The sequence below is a fragment of the Rhincodon typus genome, chromosome 5 (assembly GCF_021869965.1).
Source record: "Rhincodon typus isolate 14 chromosome 5, sRhiTyp1.1, whole genome shotgun sequence".
NCBI classification, from domain to species: domain Eukaryota; kingdom Metazoa; phylum Chordata; class Chondrichthyes; order Orectolobiformes; family Rhincodontidae; genus Rhincodon; species Rhincodon typus.
This window is the reverse complement of record NC_063336.1, coordinates 42,745,244-42,771,981: the sequence shown is the minus strand read 5'-3', so window position 1 is coordinate 42,771,981 and position 26,738 is coordinate 42,745,244. Positions and strand designations below refer to the sequence as shown.

At 40.1% G+C, this 26,738-nt stretch overlaps 1 protein-coding gene across 2 annotated transcripts in view; it reads left to right on the top strand.

Annotated features, from left to right (window-relative positions):
- LOC109913545 (clathrin coat assembly protein AP180-like) overlaps positions 1 to 26,738 on the top strand; it is a 211,297-nt gene that overhangs the window by 159,800 nt on the left and 24,759 nt on the right. Inside the window, exons 17-24 of one of the 2 annotated variants that reach the window (XM_048596769.1) lie at positions 2,297 to 2,401; positions 6,643 to 6,999; positions 7,244 to 7,327; positions 7,501 to 7,572; positions 16,356 to 16,439; positions 17,007 to 17,090; positions 18,691 to 18,816; positions 20,230 to 20,376. In XM_048596769.1, coding sequence (XP_048452726.1) covers positions 2,297 to 2,401; positions 6,643 to 6,999; positions 7,244 to 7,327; positions 7,501 to 7,572; positions 16,356 to 16,439; positions 17,007 to 17,090; positions 18,691 to 18,816; positions 20,230 to 20,376 — 1,059 coding nt within the window. The remainder of the gene's footprint in view (positions 1 to 2,296; positions 2,402 to 6,642; positions 7,000 to 7,243; positions 7,328 to 7,500; positions 7,573 to 16,355; positions 16,440 to 17,006; positions 17,091 to 18,690; positions 18,817 to 20,229; positions 20,377 to 26,738) is intronic. The other variant, XM_048596770.1, reaches the window with a different exon arrangement.

Genomic DNA, 26,738 nt, shown 5'->3' with positions numbered 1-26,738 from the left:
CACTGGACCCAAAACATTAAATCTGCTTTCTCTCCACAGATGCTGCCTGACGTGCTGAGTTTTTTCCAGCAATTTCTAATTTTGTTTCAAGGGTAGAAAACTCCAAACATTCACCACCCTCTGAGTGAAGAAGTTCCTTTTCAGAAGAAGGGTCCAGACCCGAAACGTCAGCTTTCCTGCTCCTCTGATGCTGCCTGGCCTGCTGTGTTCATCCAGCTCTACACCTTGTTATCTCAGACTCCAGCATCAGCAGTTCCTACTCCCTTTGATAGATTTATAATTTGTTTTTTGTCTTGTTTAGTTAGTTAACAGTTGATATTCACACAAGGCTGCAGATTTTCTTTAACAAAAACAGAAGTTTATCTCAGATTTTTTTTAAAAAGTAAACTATTTACATATGGAAGGTAGTTATAATGATCTTTTACAATGCATTTAAGCAAGGGTTTTCAATCTTTACCAACATTCTCCATTTATAGAGTCAAATCCAAAGAAATTAATACCCTTATCTCAACTCGAAGTGCCAACATTTCACACAACTGACAGTCTAATTTTCTCAATTCAAATAACCTGCAGGTTTCTAATCAAACTCCTGCTTTGGGAGGTTCTAAAACTGAACTCTTGAGTTCTGTGAATTGCACTGAACTCTAGGAGAAAAAATTGCTTCTGAATTCAATACTGACGTCTTCTAAATTACAAAAAAAAACCTTTAATCCTGGATTCTTCTGAAATTAAAAGGAAGTAAATGGCCTTGCATGTAACTTGTCAATACTCCTTGGTCACCATGTTCCAAACACACAGCAGCCACCATCTAGACAGGTGATAGATCCATGGGAATGCCACTGCAGGTTCCTCCTAAGTCCCTTGCACCATCATAACTTGGAGGAGGAGCGAGATATTTCCAATGTTTGTTGAATTAAAATCCTGGATCTCACTTCCCAGCAGGATGGGCCTGCAGCATGTGGACTAGTCGTTCGTGAAGACAGTTCACCACATCACCACCTCAAGTGTTGACCCAATACTGAAGCCAACATACCATCAATGACATTTTCAAAAATGTTTACTATGCCTGTTGTAACCCAACGGCATAAGCTTCTTTTCAATAATGTCACAGGGTCTGTTGTCTGACAGACTGCTAGATTTAGATCACTCTTGCTGTATGATTCTAACCTATTTTTAAAACAAGAAAACCTTTATACAGAAATAACCCACCCGTCAACCTCCATTTTGAAATCCAAATTCCAAAAGTAATCTATGCACCTTTCATCATAGTTGCCAAGGGGTGGCTTATGGATAAGAACCGTGGGGACCAAAGAGAGATTTTAGGAGATTGCCTTCACAATGAGCAGATAAGGCAGATAGAAATGGAACTAGGTGACAGCAGTTGCACCCATTTGGATGATAGAAGCTGAAGCAATGGAGGAAGATACTATGATCAGATGAATTGAAATATATTAACAAGTCAAGAGAGATCAATGTTTATTACATCCACAATTGCTTGGGATGTTATTTGTGACTTTGATTAGGATTGTCTCAGTTTATTCACCTCAAAACAGCCCCACTTGATGCTCTGACCAACTAGTAGTGCTGTACTATCATTTTTGTTTCAATTCTTATCATGTTTCAGTTTGAGGTTCAGGCATGTAAGAGGAGAAACAGGTGTTTGAGCCTTAAAGGATGTAACTGAAGTTGAAAATGGTGCTTTGAATTCAAGCATGGGATGTGAAATGAAAACAAAACTATACCAGTTGCTTTGGAGAACATAATTTTATCCTGATTATTACAAAGTGCAGACTGATGTCCTGCTAGTGTATACATTCTTTACCTATTTTGTTACAATTTGTTAAAGTGATTATAGGCCTGCAAATTGTTTAACTTCTAAAAGCGCACAGTAAATTACCATCAAAGTGGTAAAATATGATGCTTTAAAATGTGAATGCATAATCAAATGTGAATACAGAATAATGCACACTTCCAAGGGGAGTTGACATGCTGTTTCACATTTTCAATTTGTGTTTATCTTTGCTGTCTAATGGGAAATAGCTGAACTCTTCCCTCATCCTACTCTTCAATCCCCACCCCCAAAGCCCTCAACCATCCACCCTTAAGTGATTTCTTGCATGGCTAAAATTCCAACATTTTGTCTTGAATTTTGGGGAATTTGAATACTGTAAATGGGGGCATTTATTTGCCTTTAGCTTACAGACTTGTGACTTGTTTCTTGCTCTGTATATCCCTGTCTCCTTTTTGCTTTTCTCTCCCATTTTCTGTTGTGAATGGTGTTGGTAATGCATCTTAGATGCATTTGCAGCTTCGCCTACTGAAGAATCAACAACATCTGAAGGGGCAGGAGCAGCAGCAGCAGCCCCTGCAGCAGCAGCGCTTGATGCATGTGCTGGAACTGGTGGGTCTTTTATCATTAGTTTACTTATAGTTGTCATTGAACTAACAACATTTTTGGTTTTTCATTATTGGTGTGGAATTTCTCAAGATAACCTGAGTTTCCGATTTTTATCAAGTTTTTTTTTTCACAGCATATACTATTATCTACTTTGCTTTTTGTGCAGAGAAAAAAATAATCCAGTGTTTATAAATTGCATGGGAGCTTTTCTGTATCCTTAAAAACAGAACTAAATATCCTTGTGTGTTGTCAGCAGTCCCTGCCATGTTCCTATTATCCCATAAATTTGTAACGCTAATTTACTTTGTTTCATATTGCTCTGAAAGCTAATATTTGAGTGCCCAATTCTGTACTGATTCCTGAACTGCTTTCCTTCTCATTTCTGTCAACTTCCCTTCCTCAATGTCTCTTCCCCACTATTTTCCCCCTGCAATGAATTTACTCTTTGCAGGCAACATCCTATCATGCATCCACGACCAGTGCAGTGTAATCTGAGTGACATATTTTTCTGTTGCTGCTACAATCTACCTGGCTAAAACAGTAACTGGTGGCATAATTTTGGTCTGCACAGCATTTCTATCAATGTCCAAAAATCTCAAATATGAGCAGACTGCTTCATCTGTACCACAGAGTTTTTTGGGCTTTTGTATTAAACACTTATTTTGGGTTATCCTGGACCCCATAATTTTAATCATAAGATTGGTAGAAACCCAGGGGAATTGATTGAGTGGTTTTCAACGCCACTTCTACAGGAACTTCACTGGTCTAAATTATGTTGTATGTGTATATGGGAGCTTGATTTTTTTTTTTTTAAAAAAAAAGCAGTTGCTGGCTGAGTTTCCAAGAACTAGTGGAATGGAGGAGAGAGCAGTTGTGTCCAGCAGGTCTGTAGTTGGAACACTCCTTGTGAGCAAAGAGGAGTAGGACTAGTCTTAACTGATCTCTTGTGGAAATCTGGTCATTGGTCCTTCGAGACCTCCCAGCTGTTAGTTGCAGCTTCTTCCACTTCCCTCCCCACGCCCCTCCGACCAACCCAACCATGATTGACATCCCACCTCCAGTTCCTAATACTGAGCCAACTCCTAGGCAGAAGTTGACTCTGTTAATCACTGGTCCATCCAGATTGTCCGCTTCCTAACCCTCACTACCTCACCGCCATACTCCAGCAAACCCAGTCTTTCTCAACTGCTGGAACACCAGCAGTACCGGCAGCAGTCTCCTACCTATGGCTTCCTAGTTTTTCAATTTGGCTGCTAGGCAGGAAATGGAAAGAAGAGAATTACAGAGGGCCTGTTATGGAGTAATCTCTGCTCTCCTGGGAATTCTGGGTCCCCCCCTCTCCCTCTACTGTGCACCGCAGTACCCCCCATTTCAATATAAATTTCAGGGTCCTGGCAATGGAAATTGTAATGCAAAAAGGGGAATTTGAAGGATGATTAGAAGCTTTCCTTATTTCAATTAATTGCACTTGCCCATGGAGCTGATATTGTTGTGATGCATTGAGAGACTGCTGCCTTGCTGGTGCTTTTTCTGGGTGAATCATGTGACCCGAAGCCTTGTTTCCATATTTTGGTAGCTATACAAGCTGATTAGGCCCTATTCAAAGAACTGGGGAGTTTATCCCTTGTGACATGGCATATTTTGGTTCCCGTGGATCCTAAAGCAATTGCACATAAAGCATGGGCAGTAAACTGCTTTGGGATGCAATGATCAGTGTTGTGCAATATAAATGCAGGTTTTAATGGTACAGGAGTTTAGCAATGCAATATCTTGGGAAAGGCTAAAATTAGCAATAAGATCAGTGGCGATGAAAGGAGGCAAGGCTGTAGAAGATGTCAAGGCTATTCAGAGAAATATGGCAATAGAGAGAGATGACAGTGCAGTGTAATGTCACTGGATTAGTAATCCAAAACTCCAGGTTTGTGTTTGAATATGAATTTGAATCCTACCATGCTGATGGTGAAAGTGGAATCCAATAAAATAAATCTTGCATTAGAAGCTAACCTATTAATCTTGTAACCACTGTTGATGGTTGATGAAATCCTAGCTGGTTCACGAATGTCATTAAGGGAAGAAAATCTGCCATTCATGCTTTGTCTAACCTCCTTCTGAAACTGGGTATATAGCAATGTGGTTGGCTCTAACTCCACTCTGGGCAGTGAGAGATGGGTTGTTAATACTGGTCTAGCCAGTGGTGCCCAAATCAATTTTTTTTTCTACAAAAGACTGAAGATTACAGAGAAAGAATGATATGAGGCCAGGAAAAATTTGAAGAATTGGAACTGAGTAGCCATTCTTGGTCGACAAGATTGATGGGTGAACAGGGTTGTGCCAAGCAAATTGAATTTCTGGGGAAATTCAGGCTAGCAAAGGAACAGTTAGAATAACCAAATTTCAAAGTGTTAAAAGCCATTTAATAGGATGGGATTTAACTGGATTTGTGATAGATGAGACTTGAATTGTTTAAGTGATCAAGAAAGTATGAATAGTAGTTGGCAACTACTAGCCAACTATTTCTTGCATGTAAAATGGATGACGAGTTGCAGAAAATAGGGTGGACACCCCTTTGTGTGCTGTTCATGATTCTTAGGTAGGCCTTTCAATATGTGCCCAGACCACCTTCTCAATAGACCAAGCTGTTTAATTGGTCTCAGGACCAAGTGCAATTTGAACATGCAAGTGAGTATCATCTGTAGTTTTATTCAGGACCTAACCAAAGATTCCTAAAAAGAGTACACACAGTCACCTTTTGGAAACTGTCAGCTTTTTAATAAAAAAACAAAAGTTTTTTTGAGACCAGGAGTATTCTCCTCCTAGCCTCTCAATAATCTCTATCCAACTGCTACCCAGCTCCTCCCTTCTATTCCCACCCAGTAGGTTTCACTGTTTATTTCAGCTTGTTGAAAGTGCAGCTTTTCTAGCTAACCTGATTTCCTCTAGAGGTGTTTACTTGCTCAGAAGTCTGCTTTATTTATACAGATGGCACTATCCTCACTCATCACCCATGTGTTGGTTCACTGTCCTTTCCTGTCCACAATGCCTCAAATACCTTCATGAACTGGTATGGAAGTCAGCCAGTTTTCTGTCATGTGTATTAGTGAACGACTATAGAGCATTTATTTGCCATGCTTACTGCCGAATTGGGAAGACCAAATCTGAAGACTTCCCATCTGCAGTCTGGAATATGTACTTTTAACTAATTTGTGGTGACTTTTAGCTGAAAGTTGAAAATCTGTCTTCTCCATTCCAGAGCCTCCATTTGAGGTCTAAAGTTTAGCTCGGGATCAATTATGGGCTCTGATTCAGCCAGATATTCTTTATCCATTGTTACTAAGACAGTCCCATTATTCTTCATATCATCAAGCATAAAAACACCACTTAAACTGATGTCATCAGCATTCTTTAAAGGGCAAAGCTTACATTTTAATCTAAAACACTAGCGAACTAATTATTTAAACAAGGAGTGCTTTTGACATTTTAAAAATCACAGAGCATCCTATTCATAATTCTCTAATCAGTATAATTTCCTGATTTGGTGAGGTGTTGCTATTATTTTGTGATAATTTTGGTTTCTCTGTGCGAAGAATGTATCGAATGTTATTTGCTTATTAATGTAAATTAACCCCTGTACAAATAGTCATTTGTAAATACAGAACTTGAGCGTTATTTAAATAAAAGCATTTTGTTTAAGCTTTTTGTCTTGCACTCATCAGGCTATTTCGCAAAAACACATTAAATGGGAAAGCTAATGTTTTATGCATGAGGATAAAATGGTAATTGCTTGGTAGAGGTATAACTATGGAGAATGCATGCAAGCTGACTGACTGTTTGATCAGCCTCTTAGTCAACCTGTGGTTTAAGCTTTAACAAAGTTAATCTGTCAATCAGCATTAATAGGTGTGTACATAGTGACTCCTCTTCCCAAGCAGAGCCCACTTGCCAACCAACAAGCAGTCTCTTCTTATGCAGTAAAAGTTACTCTTCCCCTTAAATTTGTATTCTTGCAAAATATCTTAATGAGTGCAAGACAAAAAAGTGTCAATTTTTTTTAAACTTGTATAAATGGAACTTTTAGAACTTTTTAGACATGTATGTGGCAGGGTTAATGAAGTGTCAATTACTACTTTTATGGAGAAATAAATCACTCTACTGCTGTGTAGATGTTAACCCTAGTTTCTTGATTGTAAACCTTTAACTTTCCATCCTCTGACCCTCTCTCTTCCCACCTCTATCCATTTCCAAAGACCCTTTTGCACCATCTGAAGGTAGTGCAGAGGCTGCTGCTGAACTGGACCTTTTTGCTATGAAGCCTGCTGAGGCCAGCGTTCCTGCAACTACCCCCACCACCAGTGCAACTACCAGTGCAACTACCAGTACAACTACTAGTGCCATTACCAGCACAACAACTAGTGTGACTACGACTGAGACTGTTACTGTTACTGCTACTGCTACTGCGACTGCTGCTACTACTACTACTACTGCTACTACTATTACTGCGACTGCTACTACTACTACTCCTCCTCCTACTACTGCTCCTCCTACCACTACAACTGCTGATACTCCTGTCACCACCACTGCACCTGTTCTTGATATTTTTGGTGGTAATTTTATTCTTTATCTTGCCATTTCTGATCTAAGATGGTAATAATGCAGCAAATTTAAGTTTTAATGCCTTGTAAACTTATGCACATTCGTGCCAAGGATGTTTTAAATACCTCCTGGTTGGAGGTTAGCTTGTGTTAATAGATATATTTGATAAGTGTCTTTTAAATGTATGCAAGCTTCTTTTATCATGGAGATTTCATGTGAGAAAGGAAAATTAATATATCTTATTTTTGCTCTTAGATTTGTTTGATTCAGTACCTGAACCAAATGCATCTACAACTCCCAAACCAGAAACAGCTCCTAGTGTAGACCTGTTTGCATCAGGTACAAAACAGGAAAAGCTTCGGTTCCCATCTGACACTGAGAAATCTACGAGTATTTCGTATAATCTTTTGGAATCCATTTTAAATTTAAAATTGTATATAACACTTTTTTTTTGGAAAAGGGACTAATTGATCTCTCAATTATTGATATTTATTTGCTTTCACTTTCCAAAGATGCTTTTTCAACCCCTTCTCGTGGGGCTTCTCCTTTGCCTGAAAATAGTCTTACTGCTGATCTGTTATCTGGTGAGTCATCCTCTTCTTTCTGAGCACATGCTTTGGAGATAGTGACAGTATCCATTTGAACAAAATAGTTTAAAAATAAGTCTTGTGTTTAGGGCAAAGTAGTTAATCAGTGAGTTCTCACTTTGACTTTTAAGCCCAATGAAAAATGAGTCTGGGGAACCCTGTCTAATTCCTCAGGAGGTTAGATCCACAGAACAATTTAGTTATGTTATAACTTCAACTAAATTGGCAACTATGTTGGTGGAAGCTAGAATGTGGCTAAAAAGATGATAAAGTCCTTTGGGTACTTTCTCCACTAGCAAGAGTTCTGTACCTAATGATTTCCATGCTGTGTATTTAAAATGGAAATTGTCCAACTACCACCCCCAAACTCTCCCTACTTGTTGCATTCATGTATAAGCAGTGTGTTGTGCTATTAGGTATCTTTAGTCGCTGGGTAGCTTGGTACTTGAATATGGCTGAAAAAAAGAGATGTTGATGTTTCTTGTCTTGTACTCGTCAGGACAGATGCAAAATGTCATATTTAAGAGGGGACCACCAACTTGTATTTCATGAGGGAAAATGTGCTGATTGGATGGCAGGTGGAATCTGCCAGAGGTGTTGCCATGAAGAATCCACCAGTTAACGATTAACTCAAAGTTTGTTTTTTGTTCAGTTTCATTTTAATTCTACTCTGGTTGAGGCATTGCTGTGGGGAATGCATATCTCATTATTTGCGGCTTTCAGTAAGCATTCGTTTGCAGAGCACAGTGCCCTGCAAATAATAAGAACACGTCCATGTAGTGTGCCCTTCTTAGTTTAGGGAACAGTTGTTCCCAGATGCACTCCCCGTGCTAGTGCCTCGAATAATCGCAATTGGGTAAAAAGGGATGCCAATTGTTTGGCAATAGTAATTGTTGTCTGCTTTAAAATCTGTCTTGAATGCAAGATGAAAAGCTCACCAGTGCCCTAGCTGCCCTTCAGCTGCTCAGATTTTTAATATCAAGAATCATAGTAATTGTGGGTATAGTTGACTTTGAACTTTGGGAAAGTAAAACAGAAAATGCTGGAAGCATCTGATAAGAATATTTTTAGCTGTGGACCTTCCTTCAATACGGGAAGTGTAACACATCTGAATGAACCAAAGGGAGACTAGTCGGTTTTAAAAGTACCAAAAAAGTTGCTTTCTGTCACATTAATGGGATTAAACTGGAGCAAACCTGTTTACATGTTGGCATGAAGTGAAATCTTATCAGTGATCATATAAACATAAATGATGAAGAGACGCAAGATGTAAAAAGACACGTGCAAGAATTTGGGAAAAATTGGAAAAAATAAAAAGTCACGTTCACTAACCACGAAATAAAGCAAAAAATGAAATGTATAGATGCATCAGCACCGAAAAAAGATTTCATTCTGCCTAACTTCCTAATCAACTTGATATGTCCACCCACCGCCTGCCAAACAATGAACTGTCTCGAACACAGGATTCCACAGAAAATGGCAACATGAGGGACAGTATGGGAGGCAATGGCCCAGTGGTATTACCCCAACACTAATCCAGAAACTCTGATAATGTTGAGGATCACATTGGTCTGGCCTATATATAACTCCAATCCCACAGCAATGTAGTTGACTGACACTCAATTGCCCTCTGAAATGGCCTAGCAAGACACTCGGTTGTATCAATCACTATGAAGTCTCAACAAAAAATTGAAACTGGATGCACAACCTGGCATTGACCTAGGTGCTGTAAGAGACAATGGCAGAAATAGCCTTGTCGACCCTGCAATGTCCTCCTTCTATCTGGGTGCTAGTGCCAAAATTAGAGCGGTCTCTCAGACTAGTCAAGCCACAGCCTAACCGTCATACTCACTGAATCAAACATTGCAATCTCTCAAATACCACCATCATCATCCCTGAATATGTGCTGTCCAACCTGCAGGACAGACCCAGCAGAGGTGGCAGCACAGTGGTATACACTTGGTAGGGAGTTGCCTGGAAGTCCTCAGTATTTGACTCCAGACTTCATGAAGTCTCATGGTTTCAGGTTACACGTGAGCAAAGAAACATCCTACTGATTACCAAGTATAGTGCACCTTCCACTGAGGATGGCAACAGCACATCACATACACTGGGTTTAGGATTTCAATGTTTGCCATCAAAAGTGGCTTGGTAGCAGTGCTACTGTTCAACCTGGTCAGGTCCTAAAGGACACAGTTGCTAGACTGGGTCTGCAGCAGGTGGTGAAGAAAATAACAAGGGAAGAGCATACTTGACCTCATGCTTACCAATTTGCTGGCTGTAGATGACCGTATCAGTAAGAGTGAGTATCGCAAAGTCCTTGTGGAGACAAAGTCCCACCTTCACATTGAGAATATCCTACATCATGTTAGTATCACCATGCTAACTGGGACAGATCTAGCAACTCAAGACTGGGCATCCATTGAGGTGCTTTCGGCCATCAACAGCAACAGAATTGTGCTCCAGCACAATCTGCAATGACATGGCACAGCATATCCCCTGCTCAACCATTACCATCAAGCCAGGGGATCGACCTTGCTTCAATGGAGAGTGCAGAAGGGCATGCTAGGAGCAGCACCAGGTAGACCTAAAAAGGAGGTGTCAACCTGATCAAGCTACCAAAGAGTATTACTTGCGTCCCAAACAGCATAGATAGCATGTGTCGAACAAAGCTAAGAGACCCCACAATCAAGGGATCAGATCTAAGCTCTGCAGTCCTGCCACATCCAGTTATGAATGGTGCTGGACAATTCAACAACTCAACGGTGGAGAAAGCTCCACAAATATCCCCATCCTCAATGATGGAAAAACCCAATATATCAGTGCCAAAGATAAGGCTGAAGCGTTTGCAACAATCTTAGCCAGAAGTGCTAAGTGGATGATCTATCTCTGCCTCCTCCAGAGCTCCCCAGCTTCACAGATGCTAATCTTCAGCTAATTCGATTCCCTCCACATAATATCAAGAAACAGCTGGAGGCACCGGATACTGAAAAAGCTGTGGGCCCTGACAACATTCTAGTGATAGTAGTGAAGACTTGTCCTCAAGAGCATGCTGCTCCCTTAGCCAAGTATTTCTAGTACAGTTACAGCACTGGTATCTACCCAACCAATATGGCAAATTGTCGAGATATGTTCTGTGTACACACAGCAGGACAAATCCAACTCAGCCAATTACCACCCCATCAGTCTACTCTTGATCATCACGAAGATGTTGGAAGGTGTCAGCAGTAGTGCTATCAAGCAGCACCTGCTTAGCAATAACCTGTTCACTGATGCCAATTTGTGTCCCACCAGGGCCACTCAGCTCCTGACCTCATTGACTAGACCACTGACCAGAAACTCAACCGGACTTACTGTATAAATCCAGTAGCTACAAGAGCATTTCAAAGGCTAGGAATGCTATGGCGAGTACCTCCACGTCCTGACTCCCAAGCCTGTCCACCACCTACAAGTCCGGAGTATGATAGAATACTCCCAACTTGCCTGGGTGGGTGCTGTTCCAACAACACTCGGCAAGCTTCTTAACATCCAGGACAAAGCAGCCTGCTTGATTGGCGCCACTTCTGGATGTGGTGCCAATGTTTCATGGATAAAAGTACTGAATTCCAGAGGTGAGGTGAGTGATAGCCCTTGGCTTAACAGCCATGTTCAACTGTGTGTGGCATCAAAGTCTGACCAAAACTGGAATTAGTGAGTATCAGGCCAAACTCTCTGGCTGGGGTCATACCTGGCACGTAAGAAAATGGTTGCGGTGGTTGGTGGTCAGTCATCTCAACTCTAGGGCACCTTCAGGAGTGCTTCAGGCTAATGTTCTGGGTCCATCCATCTTCAGCTGTTTCTTTTAATGTTTTTCCCTCCATCATAAGGTCAGAAGTGGGGATGTTCACCAATGATGCTGCAAATGTGTTGAATATTGTGCCGCGTCAGATACTGAAGCAGTCGATGCTTATGCCACAAGACCTAGGCTTGAGCTGACAAGTGGCAAGTGGCAAGTGGCAAGTGACATGTGGCATACAAATGCCAGGCAATGACCATTTCCAGTGAGATACAATCTAACCACTGCCCCTTGACATTCAATGGTGTTACCAAATCTGAATCCCCCACTACATCCTGAGAGGTTACCATTGACCAAGAACTCAACTGGACTTGCCGTATAAATACAGCAGCAAGAAGAGAGAGGCTAGGAGTACTGCAGCAAATCACTCACCACCTGATTCCCCAAAGCTTGTCCGCAGTCTACAAGGTACAAGTCAGGTATGCAATGGAATACTCCTTACTTGAGGAATGGAAGGGTGCAACTCCCAACAATAATTGAGCTTGATACCATCCAGGACGAAGCAGCCCAGTTGATTGGCACCATAACCACTCACTCCTCCATCAAGGCTCAGTAACAGTAGTACGTACTAGCTACAAGAAGCACTGCAGAAATTCACCAAAGATCCTCAGACAGCACCTTTTTGTACACCGTCAACCACTTTCATCTATTACGATGAGGGCAGCAGATACGTGGGAATACCGCCACCTGCAAGTTCCCCTCCAAGCCACTCATCATCCCGACTTGGAAATATATTGCTGTTCCTTCACTGTCACTGGGTCAAAATCTTAGAATTCTGTCCCTAATGGCATTGTGGGTCAAACCTACAGTGCATGGATTGCTGTGGCTCAAGAAGGCAACTCGCCATCCCATTTCGCCCTGCATCTCCCAGATGCCAGTGGTCAGTACATCAAAGCAAGTTGGCCATGCTAGGAAAGCTGTAATGCAAAGTTGTTGAAGCCAGTATTTGGATCAAATCAGAGGGAAAGGGTGAGATGTTGGTCCTGTAGCTTCCATTGAGCTTGATTGAAATAGTGGAGGAAGCCAAACTGAGGTTAGTGTGTTGTGGGAAGCAGTGTTTGAAGTAATGGGGAGGTTAGGCTCATAATTTGAACCAAAATGCGAGTTATTGGCAAATTGCTGACTTTTTTTTCCCCCCTGCCCCCTGTGTATTAATTGCAGATTGCAACATAAGCAGCAAATACACTCCCTTTTTGTGGAGGAAATGTATGTGTATTGCTGTCTCCTGTATAGGGTGAGGTGAATCAGCAGACCTTGTAACTGCCGCACATGACTAGCAGGTGATGAGGACTGCAGCTGCAGTTATTTTTAGTTGATTGTTTCACCATTTTATGACACATGGGTTCAAGTCCCACTTGCCCCACGTCTTCTGGCCCAGAGGTAGAGACACTACCACAACACAAAAGCTGTAGGACTTTAGCTGGAAATGAGGATAATGAATTAGTGAACAGGTACAGCCATTTGGAGGAGGGAAGTAACACTTGCTGTTTGGATTTTATTTTTGAATGAAAATAATCTGGTGAAAGGAAAAACTAAAAGTAGCATGTAAACAAGGAAGTGGATCTAGCTGCACGAGAGAAGAGCAAGATGATGAAAATGGTATGGATGTGGGAAATCTCAGCTGAGAAGTTTGGCAGGCAAATTTGAAGTAGTCATACAAACTAGAAGAACACGGTGGAGATCATAATACAATATGATAATCAAGGAATGTCTCTGGAAATTCAGTTTCTAATGTAGAAAGGGAAATACTTTGTAAGGTAAGAGTCTAATGAGACTATGTTAGTAAAGGGTTCAAAATTAGATACAAAGGTAATTCTTGACTAATAGAATCTCATAAAAGAGCAACCAACAATAGCTTGGATTTAGATAGTGTTTTTATTTTAAAACCAAACCACTTGGGCATCTTAAGCATTCGCATCCAGAATTGGATAGGGAGCCATATTGTGCCTTAGAAAGAAAAGAAGGTTGAAAGCTTCACCAAACAAGTAGATTTAAGAGTGTCTCTTGGGGTAAGTTGAGAAGTCAGAGTCATACAGCATGGAAACAAACCCTTTGGTCCAACCAATCCATATCGCCCCTCATGGTCTGTTTTAAGTCTCCTCTTATCTTACAAATGTGCCCTCGGTCTTGAAATCCCCCATCCTAGGAAAAAGACAAATGCCGTTAACCCTATCTATACCCCTCATTATTTTATAAACTTCTATAAGGTTGCCTCTCAACCTCATACACTCCGGTGAAAATAGCCCCAGCCTGTCGAGCCTTTCTTTATATTTCAAACTATCCATACCTGACAACATCCTGCTAAATCTCTTCTGAGCCTTCTCCAGCTTAATAATATTCTTGCTATAACTGGGCAACCAGAACTAGGCGTAGGCTTCCAGAAGAAGCCTCACCAATGTCCTGTACAACCTTAACAACTCCTATACTCCAAGCACTGAACAGTGAAGGCTAGCGCGTCAAATGTCTTTTTTAACCATCTTGTCTGTATGTGACGTAAACTTCAAAGAATTATGTACCTGATCCCCCCCTAGTATGGAACTGTTAAAATTGGGAATGCGCAAGAGGTCAGCATTAAGGTGTTGGAGATGAAATGGGCAAGGGAATGGAAGGATTGGAAAACTAGGACGACTTATTTACTCAGTTGTTAGGATTTCTTCTGTGCTGCCTGGGAGAGTTGAATTCTATAGGAGGATATATATTTGGAAGTGATTAACATTAGAGGGCTACAGAAAGAGGACTGGAGAATGGGACTAGCGAGTGAGGCTAGCTAGGTAGCTATTTCGGGAGCCAGTACAGACGTGATGGGTCAAATAGCCTCCTTCCGTGTTGTATAACTCTGATTCTATAAAATACTTATTGTAATTGAGGAATTCACTAGTACTCCTCTGGTACTTCAGACTTTGCATCTGGTTCTCACACTTGTAACATTGGTCTAAATGAATATGCTTTTGTATGTGTATTTTTGGGAAGAATGGAATTTTGTGTTCTGGGTGCATCTTTCTAGTGTTGTTTTCCTGCATTTTATGCATTTCTTTCAATCAAAAATAGAGAACCTTTAGATTATCCTGCTTCCAGCTTTCAAAAATCATTGTGTTCGGCTGTGACTACAAAAGGCATTCCTCGTTTTGGGTTTCTCCTCAGTGATTTCTCTGCCTTCCAACCTGAACCATTTTTGGTTTGTTCAAATCTTTTTTAAGCCTCTCATCTCACTTCTAGTTTCCAGTCCTGATCAAAGGTCTTTGTGCACAGCATATTTGTATACACCCAAATATTAAAATAAAAACAAAGCACATCTGACAGGATCTGTGAAGAGAAAATCTGTAAAATGTTTCGGGTCATGTCCTTTCACCTGAGCATGCAAGGGTTAGAAATGTGACTCTTTAAGGAGGTAAAATGGAAGAAGATGAGGGAAAACCCAAGGGGTGCTGTATGGCAGGACAGAGGACCGGAATCATCAATGAAGAAAACATTGAAAAGCTGCAGGGAATGGTATTTGACAAGTAAATTTAAAAAAAAAATGGATCCTTAACACCTGAAAAGAAGGTTGTTGTATTAAAATTTTGCATCCGATGAATAGTCAGTCTGTAAAGCAGGACACAGGTACAATAAGTCATTATTGTTGAAGAGTGTTCAGTGTTGTTTTTTGTGATACCATGTGGCACCAAGATCTCTAAATGTGGTAAGGGTAATGATCCAAAGAGAGTTGACTGTTGAGATATCTGTAATTGTCAATATATCTAAAACTTGAGAGTAAAATTTCATTTGGAACGGGGTGAAATACCAATAGAGGCAGTCACTAAGGAATGAAATGTGGCTGTGACAGTAAGATTTAATAGATATGTGCTCAGGCATGAAAAGGAAAATAGAAAAGATCAAAGATGAGCAACATAAAAGAAACAAATTGAGAGAAGAGCAGAATTTCTTGAAGGTCAACCTTCCCCGAAGAAAAGTGGCAATGAATGAACCACTAGACAACTTTGTCAAAATGAGTGAGTGTTAGAAATATAGTAGTTTTTAATGAGGTAAATTGGGGAGTGTAAGAGAAAATCGAAAATGAAGCTCTGTGATACTGAAATATTAAAATGCTGGAATTGTTTGTCAAATGTCAACCTGTCTTTTCTTTTTTCAGATGCTGATGGCCACTTTAACAAATAAAGCTGCAGGGCTCTGTGAATAGAGCTGGGGAATTCTTTGCAGCTTTTTAAACATTACGAAACTTTGTATTTTAGTGTCTTGAACTTTACAGATAAAAATTGTTGTTCAGGTCGGGGTGGGGTGTAATTTTTTTTCACTCTTGACTGTCTCTGAAATTTCACTACCAGTTTAAAAAAAAAAAAAAAAAAAAAAAAAAAATCTGCATTCTGAATTTGAGTAGAGGCCAATTCAAATTTTGTCTACACGGAGCCTCATGAGGATCTCAGAATTTTAATTAATTTTCCCTTGAATTTATCAACATACATTGACTAGCCAATCTGGGTATTTTGATTTAGGATGTACATATAAATGAAACAACACCTGCCCCTATCCCACTTCACATTTCAAGGCCCACAAGATGCGATCAAAATATTCTAGCAAATAGGAATTACAATTGGCAGTAGACATGCATTGCCTAGTTTTGTGGACTGGGTTTCTCGATCTCTCAGCTGCATCTATGCTATCAGACTTAAGTTTGGGAATATGCAATGGACAGATTTTTTTCCCAGTTTAGTATACTTTGGAATTATTGTCAGTTGCTTCATTTGTCACATCTGGTGGAAAGTTGAGATGGAGATGACATGTACTGAAAACTATTGTACCTTTCTTCTAATTTTCTAAAATAATCTTGCTATATGTTCAGATGGTCTTTTGGGTCATGGGCTTGGCCGTAATTATTGTTTTGATTGAGAGAAATCTTTTGTCATCTTTATTATTTACATATTTTCCTTTATATTGCTGCCTGCTACAGTTGATGCATTTGTAGCACCACCACCTACAATCAGTGCCTCTCCTGCTAAATCAGAATCTTCAGCTGTAATTGATCTATTTGGTGGTGGGTATACCTCTACAGATTTCTTTCCACGTTAAACATTTGTCAGTATGGCCATCGATAAGCTGTTTTAAACCGAAGTATCAGAATAGTGGAATATAGTGAAGGAATTTAATGCTGTTCAAAATAACTAATGACTAAAAAGAATGTATTTTTAAAGTAAAAAATGTCGAATTTTTTTTCATATGCAATTGTTGGTTCATCAAAATCTACTGAAGTAACAAAATGATTGTGCTCCGTTAAGGCATGTTGTCATGCAGTAATAAAAACTTGATATTTTCATCGTAATATAACTCAACACTTAAACTAATAATTGAAATGTGTTAGTGTCAAATTTGCATGATGTACAATTGGTTAATGTAACTCTGGATGGAGGTTGAAATAACAATATTATATCCATTGTTCAGCACCTTGAACTTAAATTTGAGCCTTTCCTTTGTGTTAAAGTTTGATTCCTCATCTCATGAAATGCATCGTGATTTTATTTTGCTGATGTTTGTGAAGACCATTTAGTCTAAGTTAGGTGCTTTTCTTCCTTTTTGTGCTGCATTTCTTGGATCACAATACTAGACGCTTTTGGTAGTTCTGCTACTGAGTCTCAGCCTGCCACTCAGGCTGTTTCCAGTTCGTCTGCTTCTTCGGACTTACTAGCTGGTAACTGACCTTTGTTAATTATGGAAGGGGAGGGGAGAAGACCAAATGCTCAAAAGATGGTTCTTTACCTTTTGGAGTATCACTGCATTTATTTATGTATGTCTGTTGTTCCAGATTGAAGCTTGTTTGTAACAGTGCAGTTTTCTTAAGGGAGTGAGTCTACACATTAAATTTCAGAGGTGACTCTTAATGTAGTGAAATTAGGACAACTTATTAAGCAACAAAATTTGTACTCATGAATGCGGTCAGTATCCTGGTTCAAGTAATCCTTCCCACTAACAACTATAAAAGGTTTCAACTCTTCCTCTCATCTCTCCCAATGTTGCATTCAAATCTGCACACTGAGTCTCTTCACTTCCATTTTTAGCCACTGAATCAAGGCCTTGTGTCCTCCTGACATTGCCAAAGTACAATGGATCTCTGAACATATTTATTAATGATCACTGAGGGGAAAGAGGGGAACATACACAATACTACCCTAAAAAGCTCTTGTTGCCACTTCTGATATGCACGTCACCCCTCATCCCCTGACCATTTGCTGCACACCAAAATCAGAGATCAGCTACTTGCCACGACTGATGACATACCTGCAGACAAAGACTTCAGCAAGAGAAGAAAATCCAGGCAAAATGTGACCTGGGAAGGTGTAATTGGGGACACCGGACAAAACATTGAAGTATAAGACTATCTCGGAAAATCTGAAGCAGCTGGTCATCATGTTGTATTAGTGTGATCTTGACTGCAGTCAAACTGGCCTTGTTTCCTAAGCATGCATTTGGAAGCTAAACCTTCATGTGTCAGCTGCTCATTCAAAATGTGCCTAAAAGGGAATCTAAAGTACAAAGTGTAGAATGTACAAAAAGGTATGCCATTCAAATATTAGATTTTGTATTGTGATAACTTACTGCTTTGTTAATGTAAATGAGAATCCAGCGCAACATAGTCTTGCCTCCCTAAAATAGAACTAATTAAGGTTGCATTTTCAACTGTTCACAAAAATATTGTTCAGTCATTTAGGACAGTTTAATTTTAAAGGGTAGTCAGTTAAGTTTCTTTTATGGCCGAGGAGAGTGAAAAGAATCTCTCTTAGTGAGTGGAGGTGTTTCAGCTTGGATAGTTCTTTGGGACTAACAGTCTGGTTTGAACCACTTCCTGAAATAGCTGAGACAGTATATATAAAAGATATGCTTCTGTGCAACTAGAGTGCAACTAACAGTGACATGGGGACATAATTTCATGAAAGGCAGGAAGTTTAGAAGGAATTTGAGGAAACTCTTTCTTTTCACCCAGAGGGTGGTGGGAATCTAAAATGCATTGCCGAGTGGGCATGTGAGGCAGGAAGCTTCAGTACCTTTGGATGAGCATTTACAATGTCATAACGTTCAAGGCTATGGGTCAAGTGGTGGAAAGTGGAACTAGTTTAGATTTAGAGTAACTTTGTCAGTACAGGCTCAATGGGCCAAAGGATTCAATCCTTTATACATTATGGTTCAATGAATGCTTTCTAGAGGAGGCATAAACACTCCAATAGGATCAGTAATGAAAAGAAAATACCTACACTGCATTTTTTTAAAAAAAAAAAAAATCTGTTTTCTCTAAGGTTTTGGAAATACATTTATGACACCGACAGCTACACCGATGCCACCGGCACAGAATAATGTTTTGCAGCCTGACTTTGAAACAGCATTTGGTATATCAGCCACAAGTAACACCTTTGATTCATCAGGTAAGGGAAAGAAGATTCTTTATTTGAAGTCCGAGAAAGAAATCTTCTGAAAATTACCACTTTTACCAGTAATTTCAATAAATCAAAAATCAACTTATCAGTTTTAGAACTTAAATGAATGTCTATTTTAGAATCACTTCGAAAGCAACAACTCTTCAGCTATTTGTAACGATTTCTAAGTTGTCAAAAAGGGCAGTGCTTCATTCAGCTAGCAGTTATCACCAATGGTTATAATTTGAACATTCATAAGGAAATATTCTACTGCACATCTTTTTAAAAAAACGCACTTGCATTCTAAATTATAGTTACTTTTATTTTAGTTCTCTGCTTACCATTATTATTCATGTTTTGTCAGGAAGTATGAAACAATGGTTAGTGCGCATTGTTTCTTCAGTTTTGATATTATTAAATGAATTATTAAATGTTTTCAGTTTAATTGTTTGACAAATTTTTACCTCAAACAGGAATGTTTGGCTTATTCCAGTGCATGCTTTCATTAGCATTATTTTGGTATTCAAAGATGAAATTAGTTTAGTTGGTTAATACCAGTTGAGACTCCCTAATTTTGTGGCTGATTTGTGTTGCAAAACCGTGTGAACGCTTGGGTGAATTCTTGCAAATTCTATTTGTAATGTATGCAGCTGTGCAGTGAAAGCCTTTTCACTTTAAGCATTATTATGCAACATTTTGCCAGGCTGCATTGTTGCTTGGCTCTCAAGTTCTGCATGACCTGTGCTCCTGCTGAATTAAAAGTAAACCTGAAATGGAACAGCTACTGCTGTTCAATATTGAGCCAAAGCTTTCAATTCCTAATGGTGCTATGGTATTTTCTCTTCTATTTCATGCCATCAACGTTGGCACCTTATTTGATGTGATTTCATTATTGGTGAGTTTTTTTTCCTTACTTGTGCCTTGGCTTAATTTTGACTATGATATACTGTAAGCTTATAGCATTTTTAGTGTGTTGTACACATTTTCTTTTAACTGACTAACAAATGGCAAACTTTTCTAATGTGCTTTTCTAAATTCAAATTAACATAATTGCAAAGCTATGCCAGATTGACTCTTTGTGATACTGCTGTGATCACCAAATGTACTCCACCTCTACTTTTAAAGTAGTCTGGGTATGCATAATACTTTTAACTCTGCCCAAAGGCCGAGAAAGTGATGTTTTGATCAGTGTATCCATCTTTTCTTGTAACTCATACAGTTTACACAGCTTTTTCCAAAAGAGATTGATTTAATGTACATGTATTTATTCTTTGTGATTAGTTTGCTGTGGAACCTTAACGTGGCTCATATAAATGTATGGGATTGTTCGTATGAAAATGGTAGAGCTAAAAAAAAAATAGAAACTGTTTATTGAGTTCCCCACTCCTGTGTATTAATCCTCTCTTTTTTTGGCTGTCAAAGTTTTTGATGGCTTAGGTGACCTCCTTATGCCCACAATGGCGTCACAAAATCAAGCTGTACTTTCGGGAATACCAGCACCAGCAGGAACACAGCCAGTCAAAAGCCTAGGGAGTGATCTTGATTCTTCACTTGCAAATCTTGTAGGAAGTAAGTTGACAAGTTTTTTTTTTTTTGATGTTCTCTGTAATATTTCTGTTTACCATTCACTAGTTTATGAAGACAAGTTGAATTATATAGTTTATACTTTGTAATCATGGAGAAGTATTAACATAGTAATATATAGCTAATAGTGATTAGAACCTGAAATTAAGACAATGTGCTTATTAATTTTACAAGCTAGATTATTATAAAAATATTATTTTGATTAAATTCAGCGGTTATAGGGCTATTTAAAACAACCAAGCATGGATAAAGTACAATTGAATATTCGCATATTGAAAATAACCAGTTTTCCAATTACTGTACAAGTCTTAAGTTTTTGCATGATAATAAATTGAGAGAAGTTATCAATAAGCAATAATTGCAAGGAATTTGGATAGGGTTGGCGACAGCTAAGGTTTGATATGAATTTACTTAATTTTGTGAGCTGTGGGAGAATGGCAATACAGCATGTTGTATATCTGCACCTTCATTAAGTTTTTAATAAAGAGCAGCTGAATTGAAGCCCGTCAGGTTGAAGAAAGATTGCACTTTTCACAATCACTGGATGTCTTAAAGTACTTCATAGCCATTCAGTCATTTATTGAAATCACTGTCATGATATAGAGAGCACTGCAGCTACTTTGCGCTGAGCAAACTCCCACAAAGAGGCAGTTTGACAGTGATGCAATGATAACCATGTTGTCTGTTTTGGCATGTTTATTGAAGGTAAATATTGACCAGAATACCAGGGATACCGTCCCTGCGCTTTGAAATAATTTCATGAGGGGATGGTAGTGTAGTATTAATGCCCTCTGCCTAGTAATCCAGAAGCCCAGGCGTTCATTCTGGGGACAGGGGCTTACGTTCCATCAGCGCAGCATGTTGAATTTAAATTCAGTTAATAAATCTGCAATATAAAACTAGTTTCAATAATGGTGACCATTAAACAATATTGTAATTTGTTGTAAGCAGCCATCTAGCTCACTAATGTCAGACAGGAAGGTAAGGGGGGGTGGTGTAGCTCTGATATTTAAGGATGATGTCAGGTCAGTCATGAGAGATGACATAGGTTCTATGGAGAATAAGGTTGAATCCATTTGGGTGGAAATGAGCAATTCTAAGATGGAAAAAGTCACTGATAGGTGTAGTCTATAGGCCACCAAATAATAACGTCACGTTGGGGTGGGCAAAAACAAAGAAATAACTATTGTCTGTAAAAATGGTACAGCAATTAATGGGGGGATTTTAATCTACATGTTGGAGATAGCAAGAACTGCCGATGCTGGAGTCAGAGATAACAGTGTGGAGCTGGAGGAACACAGCAGGGCAGGCAGCATCAGAGGAACAGGAAAGTTGACGTTTCGGGTTGGGACCCTTCTTCAGAAGATTAAGGAGAAATAGGTGTTCACATTTACGTGAAGGGTTTTTGATTGTGTAAATGGGGAGGAAGAATTTCTATCATCAGGAGGATTGATAACTAGAGGATGCAGGTTTAAGGTAATTGGCAAAAGGACCAAACTGGGATGGAAAGGAGTTAATGATTTTAATGAAACATTTTTACACTGCAAGTTCTAATGTTACGGAATGTAAAAGGTTGCTTAAAGCAGAGTCAATCTTGACAGTAAAAATGGAAATTGATGTATGTTTTTTTTTAAATCAACCTATTCAGACAGGTTATGACGTATGTGATAAGTGGAGCTTAATCTCCGCCCATTGTACAGTCAATAGGATTTGAATGGTCAGTGGGAAACACCAATCTGTTTCAAGTTTGCTGCTTTAACTGCTCTGCTTCGACTACAGCTCCAGAATATTTTGAATAGACCTCAAATGAAGCCAGTTCTGAAGAAGTCATATGGGACTTGAAACACAAATGTCGCCACACCTGACTTTGTCTCCATTCTGTGTTTGTTTCAAATAAAGCCATATGGTTAGAAGTTTTTTATAAAAAAACAGAAAAGGGAACGTTCCCATTGCTGGGAGTGTATTACAGATGGCCAAATCGTCATGGAAAGATAGAGGACAGCTATGTAGGAAAATTTCAAATTTGTAAAAGTAATAGGGGATTTCAACTTTCCCAGCATTAACTGGGTTTGGCAGCGTTTATCTGAGGCCTATCGAAGCTGAAAGGCTTGGAGAAGATAGATCTCTTAAAACGTACGAACGAGGTCTTTTTAAGTCAGCATGTAGAAAGTCCTGCAAGAGAAGGTGGTGTTTTTGGACCTAATTTTCAGGTTGTAGTGTGATTTGGACAAGCTGAATGAGTGGATAATATGCATGGCAAATGCCGTATAATGTAGGTAAAAATGAAGTTTTTCATTTTGGTAGAAAAAATGGGAAGGCAGATTATTATGTGGCTATAAAATGAGAGGGGGGAATGGTCAACAAGACCTGGGTGCACTTGTGCACCAGTCACTCTAAGCAGTCAGATGTAGCAGGCAGTAAAGAAGGCCAACTGTATGTTAGCATTCATAGCAAGAGGATTTGAGTACAGGGATATCTTACTGCAATTATACAGGGTATTGATGAAGCCATGCCTGGAATATTGTATACAGTTCTGGCCGCCTTATCTGAGAGAGAATGTTCTTGCTATAGAGGGCATGCAGCGAAGATTTACCAGATTCATTCCTGGGATCACAGGACTGGCATGTGAGGAAAGATTGTATTCAGTGGAGTTCAGAAGAATGAAAGCTGTGGAAGGGTCTGATAAAAACCTATAAAATTGTTCCGGGATGAGTCACATTAGATAGAGGAAGAATGTTCCTGATGGTAGGGGGTTGCCCAACACCAGGGGTCAGAGTCTAAGGCTAAATAAAAACTGAAAGAACTGCGGATTCTGAACATCAGAAACAAAAGCAGACTTTGCTAGAAAAACTAAGCAGGTCTGGCAGCATCTATGGAGAGAAATGAGAGTTAACATTTCTGGTCCAGTGACCCTTTCTCAGAATAGGTTCTGGGTTAACTCTGATTTCTCTCCAGAGATGCGCTCCAGCCGTTGTCCGTTCTGAGGGAAAATATATCAAGTTCACTGATGTCCTTCAGGGAAAGAAAATTGTTCTCCTCTTTTGATCCAACATATATGCAACTCCAGACCCATGACACTGCCCTTTGAAGTAGCCTCGCAAGCTATTCAGTTTTATCAAACACAAGTCCCAAATAAATAAAACTGGACTGACTACCTAGCACTGACTAAGGCACCAGAAACATCTCCGCCCTGTCAACACTGCAAAGTCCCATTCAGTAATATCTGGGGATTTGTGCAAAAATTGGAAATGCTGTCTCACAGATTGTTAGGTTGTTGTTTGACTAGAGTCCTACAGATGTATAGCATGGAAATAGACCATTCGGTCCAGCTCCTCCATGCCAACCAGATATCCTAAATTAATCTCGTCCCATTTGCCAGCATTTGGCCTATATCCCTCAATGAGTCCTATTTGTATACCTGTCCAGATGCCTGTTACTTGTAGTTGTAGTTTGTAGTTGTATCAGCCTCCTCCATTCCTTTGGCAGCTTATTCCATACACCCCACCATCCTCTGTGTGGAAAAAGTTGCCCCTGAGGTCCCTTCTAAATTTTTACCCTTTTGTCTTTAAACTATGCCATCTAGTTTTTAATTGCCCCACCCCGGGGATAAGACCTCGTCTATTTATCCTATCCATGCCCCTCATTCTATAAACCTCTAGAAGGTCACCCCTCAGCCTCCGACGCTCCAGGGAAAATAACCCAGCCTATTCAGCCTCTCCATATAGCCGAAACCCTCCAACCCTGGCAACATCCTTGTAACTCATTACCTGAACCCTTTCTGGTTTCATAACATCCTTCCCATAGCAGGAACATCAGAATTGAGCGCAGTATTCCAAAAGTGGTCTAACCAATGTCCTGTACATCCTCAACATGACCTGCCAACTCCTATACTCAATGCACTGACCAATAAAGGCATGCATACCAAACATCATCTTCACTATCCTATTTATTTCTGACTCCACTTTCAAGGGACTATGAACTGCACTCCAAGGTCTCTTTGTTCAGTAACACTCTGCAGAACCTTACCATTAATTGTACAAGTCCTGCCCTGATTTGCCTTTCCAAAATGCAGCACCTCTCATTTATCTAAATTAAACTCCATCTGCCACTCCTCAGCCCATCTGATCAAGGTCCATTGTACTCTGAGGCAACCTTCACTGTGCAGCAGACTACCAGTTTTGGTGTCATCTGCAAACTTATTAACCATCCCTCCTATATTCGCATACAAATCCTTTATATAAATAGCAAAAAGCATTGGACCCAGCACCAATCCTTGCAGCACACCTCTATCACGTGCCTCCAGTCTGAAAAACAACTCTCTGCCATCACCCTCTGTCTCCTACCTTTAAAGCCAATTTTGTATCCAAACGGCTAGCTCTTGCTGGATGCCATGTAATCTCATCTGCTAACCATCTATCATGTGGAACCTTGAGAGACACCTTGCTGAAGTCCATATCGACAACATCTTGCTCTGTCTTCCTTAACCACCTTCGTCACTTCTTCGAAAAACTCAATCAAATTAGTGAGACACTCTTTGCCATGCACAAAGCCATGTTAACTATCCCGAATCAGTCCTTGCCTTTCCAAGTGCATGTAAATCCTGTCCCTCAGAATGCAGTCCAACAACTTTACTGACGTCAGATCACTGGTCTATAGTTCCCTGGCTTTTCCTTACTATCTTTCTTAAATAAAGGCACCACATTAGTCTCCAGTCTTCTGGCACCTTCTTTGTTAATGACACAAGGTTATCTGCACCAAAGTCCATTCTTTGGATTACTAATTGAGAATTGATCGTTTGAATATCCTGGAAGGCTTTCTCCTTTTTCCATTCAGCAGGGGTATGGAAAAAAGTTTAGAGGATAAGGGTGAGAACAACTTGCAAGTGCTTGATTTACTGATCCCTTTCACACAAGGGAGAGAGAGAAAAAGATATCTTGTTGCTTTTCCTTCAGAGATTAGGTTCTCTGTGCTGCCCTTCATACACAACTGGTCTCCTGATCATAAGACCATTATATAGGAGCAGAAATGGCTATTGAATGCTCTGCCATTCAAATGAGAGAGTGGCTGATCTGATGACCCACAACTCCACTTCTCTGCCTTTTCCTTGATCAGGGGCCAATCTAAATGACGTAGCTGAGTTTTTACACCCGGGTCCCTCTGCTCCTGTACGATCATCGGAATTGTACTCGCTACTTTGTAATGCCTTTAGTGTTTTTCTGACCAAAGTGCATGACTGTTTTATTTATAAATTCCTTGCGTGTGGCCCTCTGAGCAGCAGTAGTCCCAACATAGATCAGCACCGCACTCAACACTGCAGTTGGAGCTTCAAAGCAATACCAGCCCACTGTAAATCTGCTGGTTAGTCTTACCCAGAAAAGTACAGTGCAATCAAGAAAATAGTAGTCAAGGATATCTACCAGCGTGTGAACTGTATCGTCATAACCACCAGGCTAACTTTTGCATAGAATTAATAGAATAAATTCTTCCTTGCAGGAAAGAGGGCTACATTTGGGGTGGCACGGTGGTTGGTGGTTAGTGGTTAGCACTGCAGCCTCACAGCGCCAGCGACCCGGGTTCGATTCCAGCCTCGGGCGACTGTCTGTGCAGAGTTTGCACATTCTCCCCTTATCTGTGTGGGTTTCCTCCTGGTGTTCCGGTTTCCTCCCACAGTCCAAAGATGTGCAGGCTAGGTGGATTGGCCATGCTAAATTGCCTGTAGTGTTCACGGGTGTGTGGGTTATAGGGGGATGGGTCTGGGTGGGATGTTCCAAGGGTCGGTGTGGACTTGTTGGGCCGAAGGGCCTGTTTCCACACTGTAGGGATTCTATGGTGATCTATGATGGTGATTCTATGGAGTTCTGTCTCACCCATTCCAATTGGTCCATAGATAAGCCATCCTACTAATACTGTTGGGCTGGTTCACCCTGAATGGTGCCGTTGAAGAGACAATTTCTGAGGCTTTGAAGTCCCCATATAGGAATATCATTAACAGCTCCAGTAAATGTCACTTTTAAAGCTATTGCCATTCTCTTTCCACTGAACTCAGGATCAAAACTGGAAAAATATTGCTTTGAATCAACAGTCCAAAAATAGAGAAAATAAAAAATCTTCACAAAATACTGTGGCTACAAGAGCAGATCAGAGTCTAGGAATCCTGTCGTGAATAACTCCCCACCTGACTCCCCATAACCTGTCCAACTTTGACAAGTCAAGAGTGTGGTGGAATACTCCCCTCTTGTCTGGATGAGTGCAGCTTCAACATTCATGAAGCTGAACACCATTCTGGACAAAACAGCCCACTTGATTGGCAGAGATAGTAGGAACTGCAGATGCTGGACGGTCTGAGA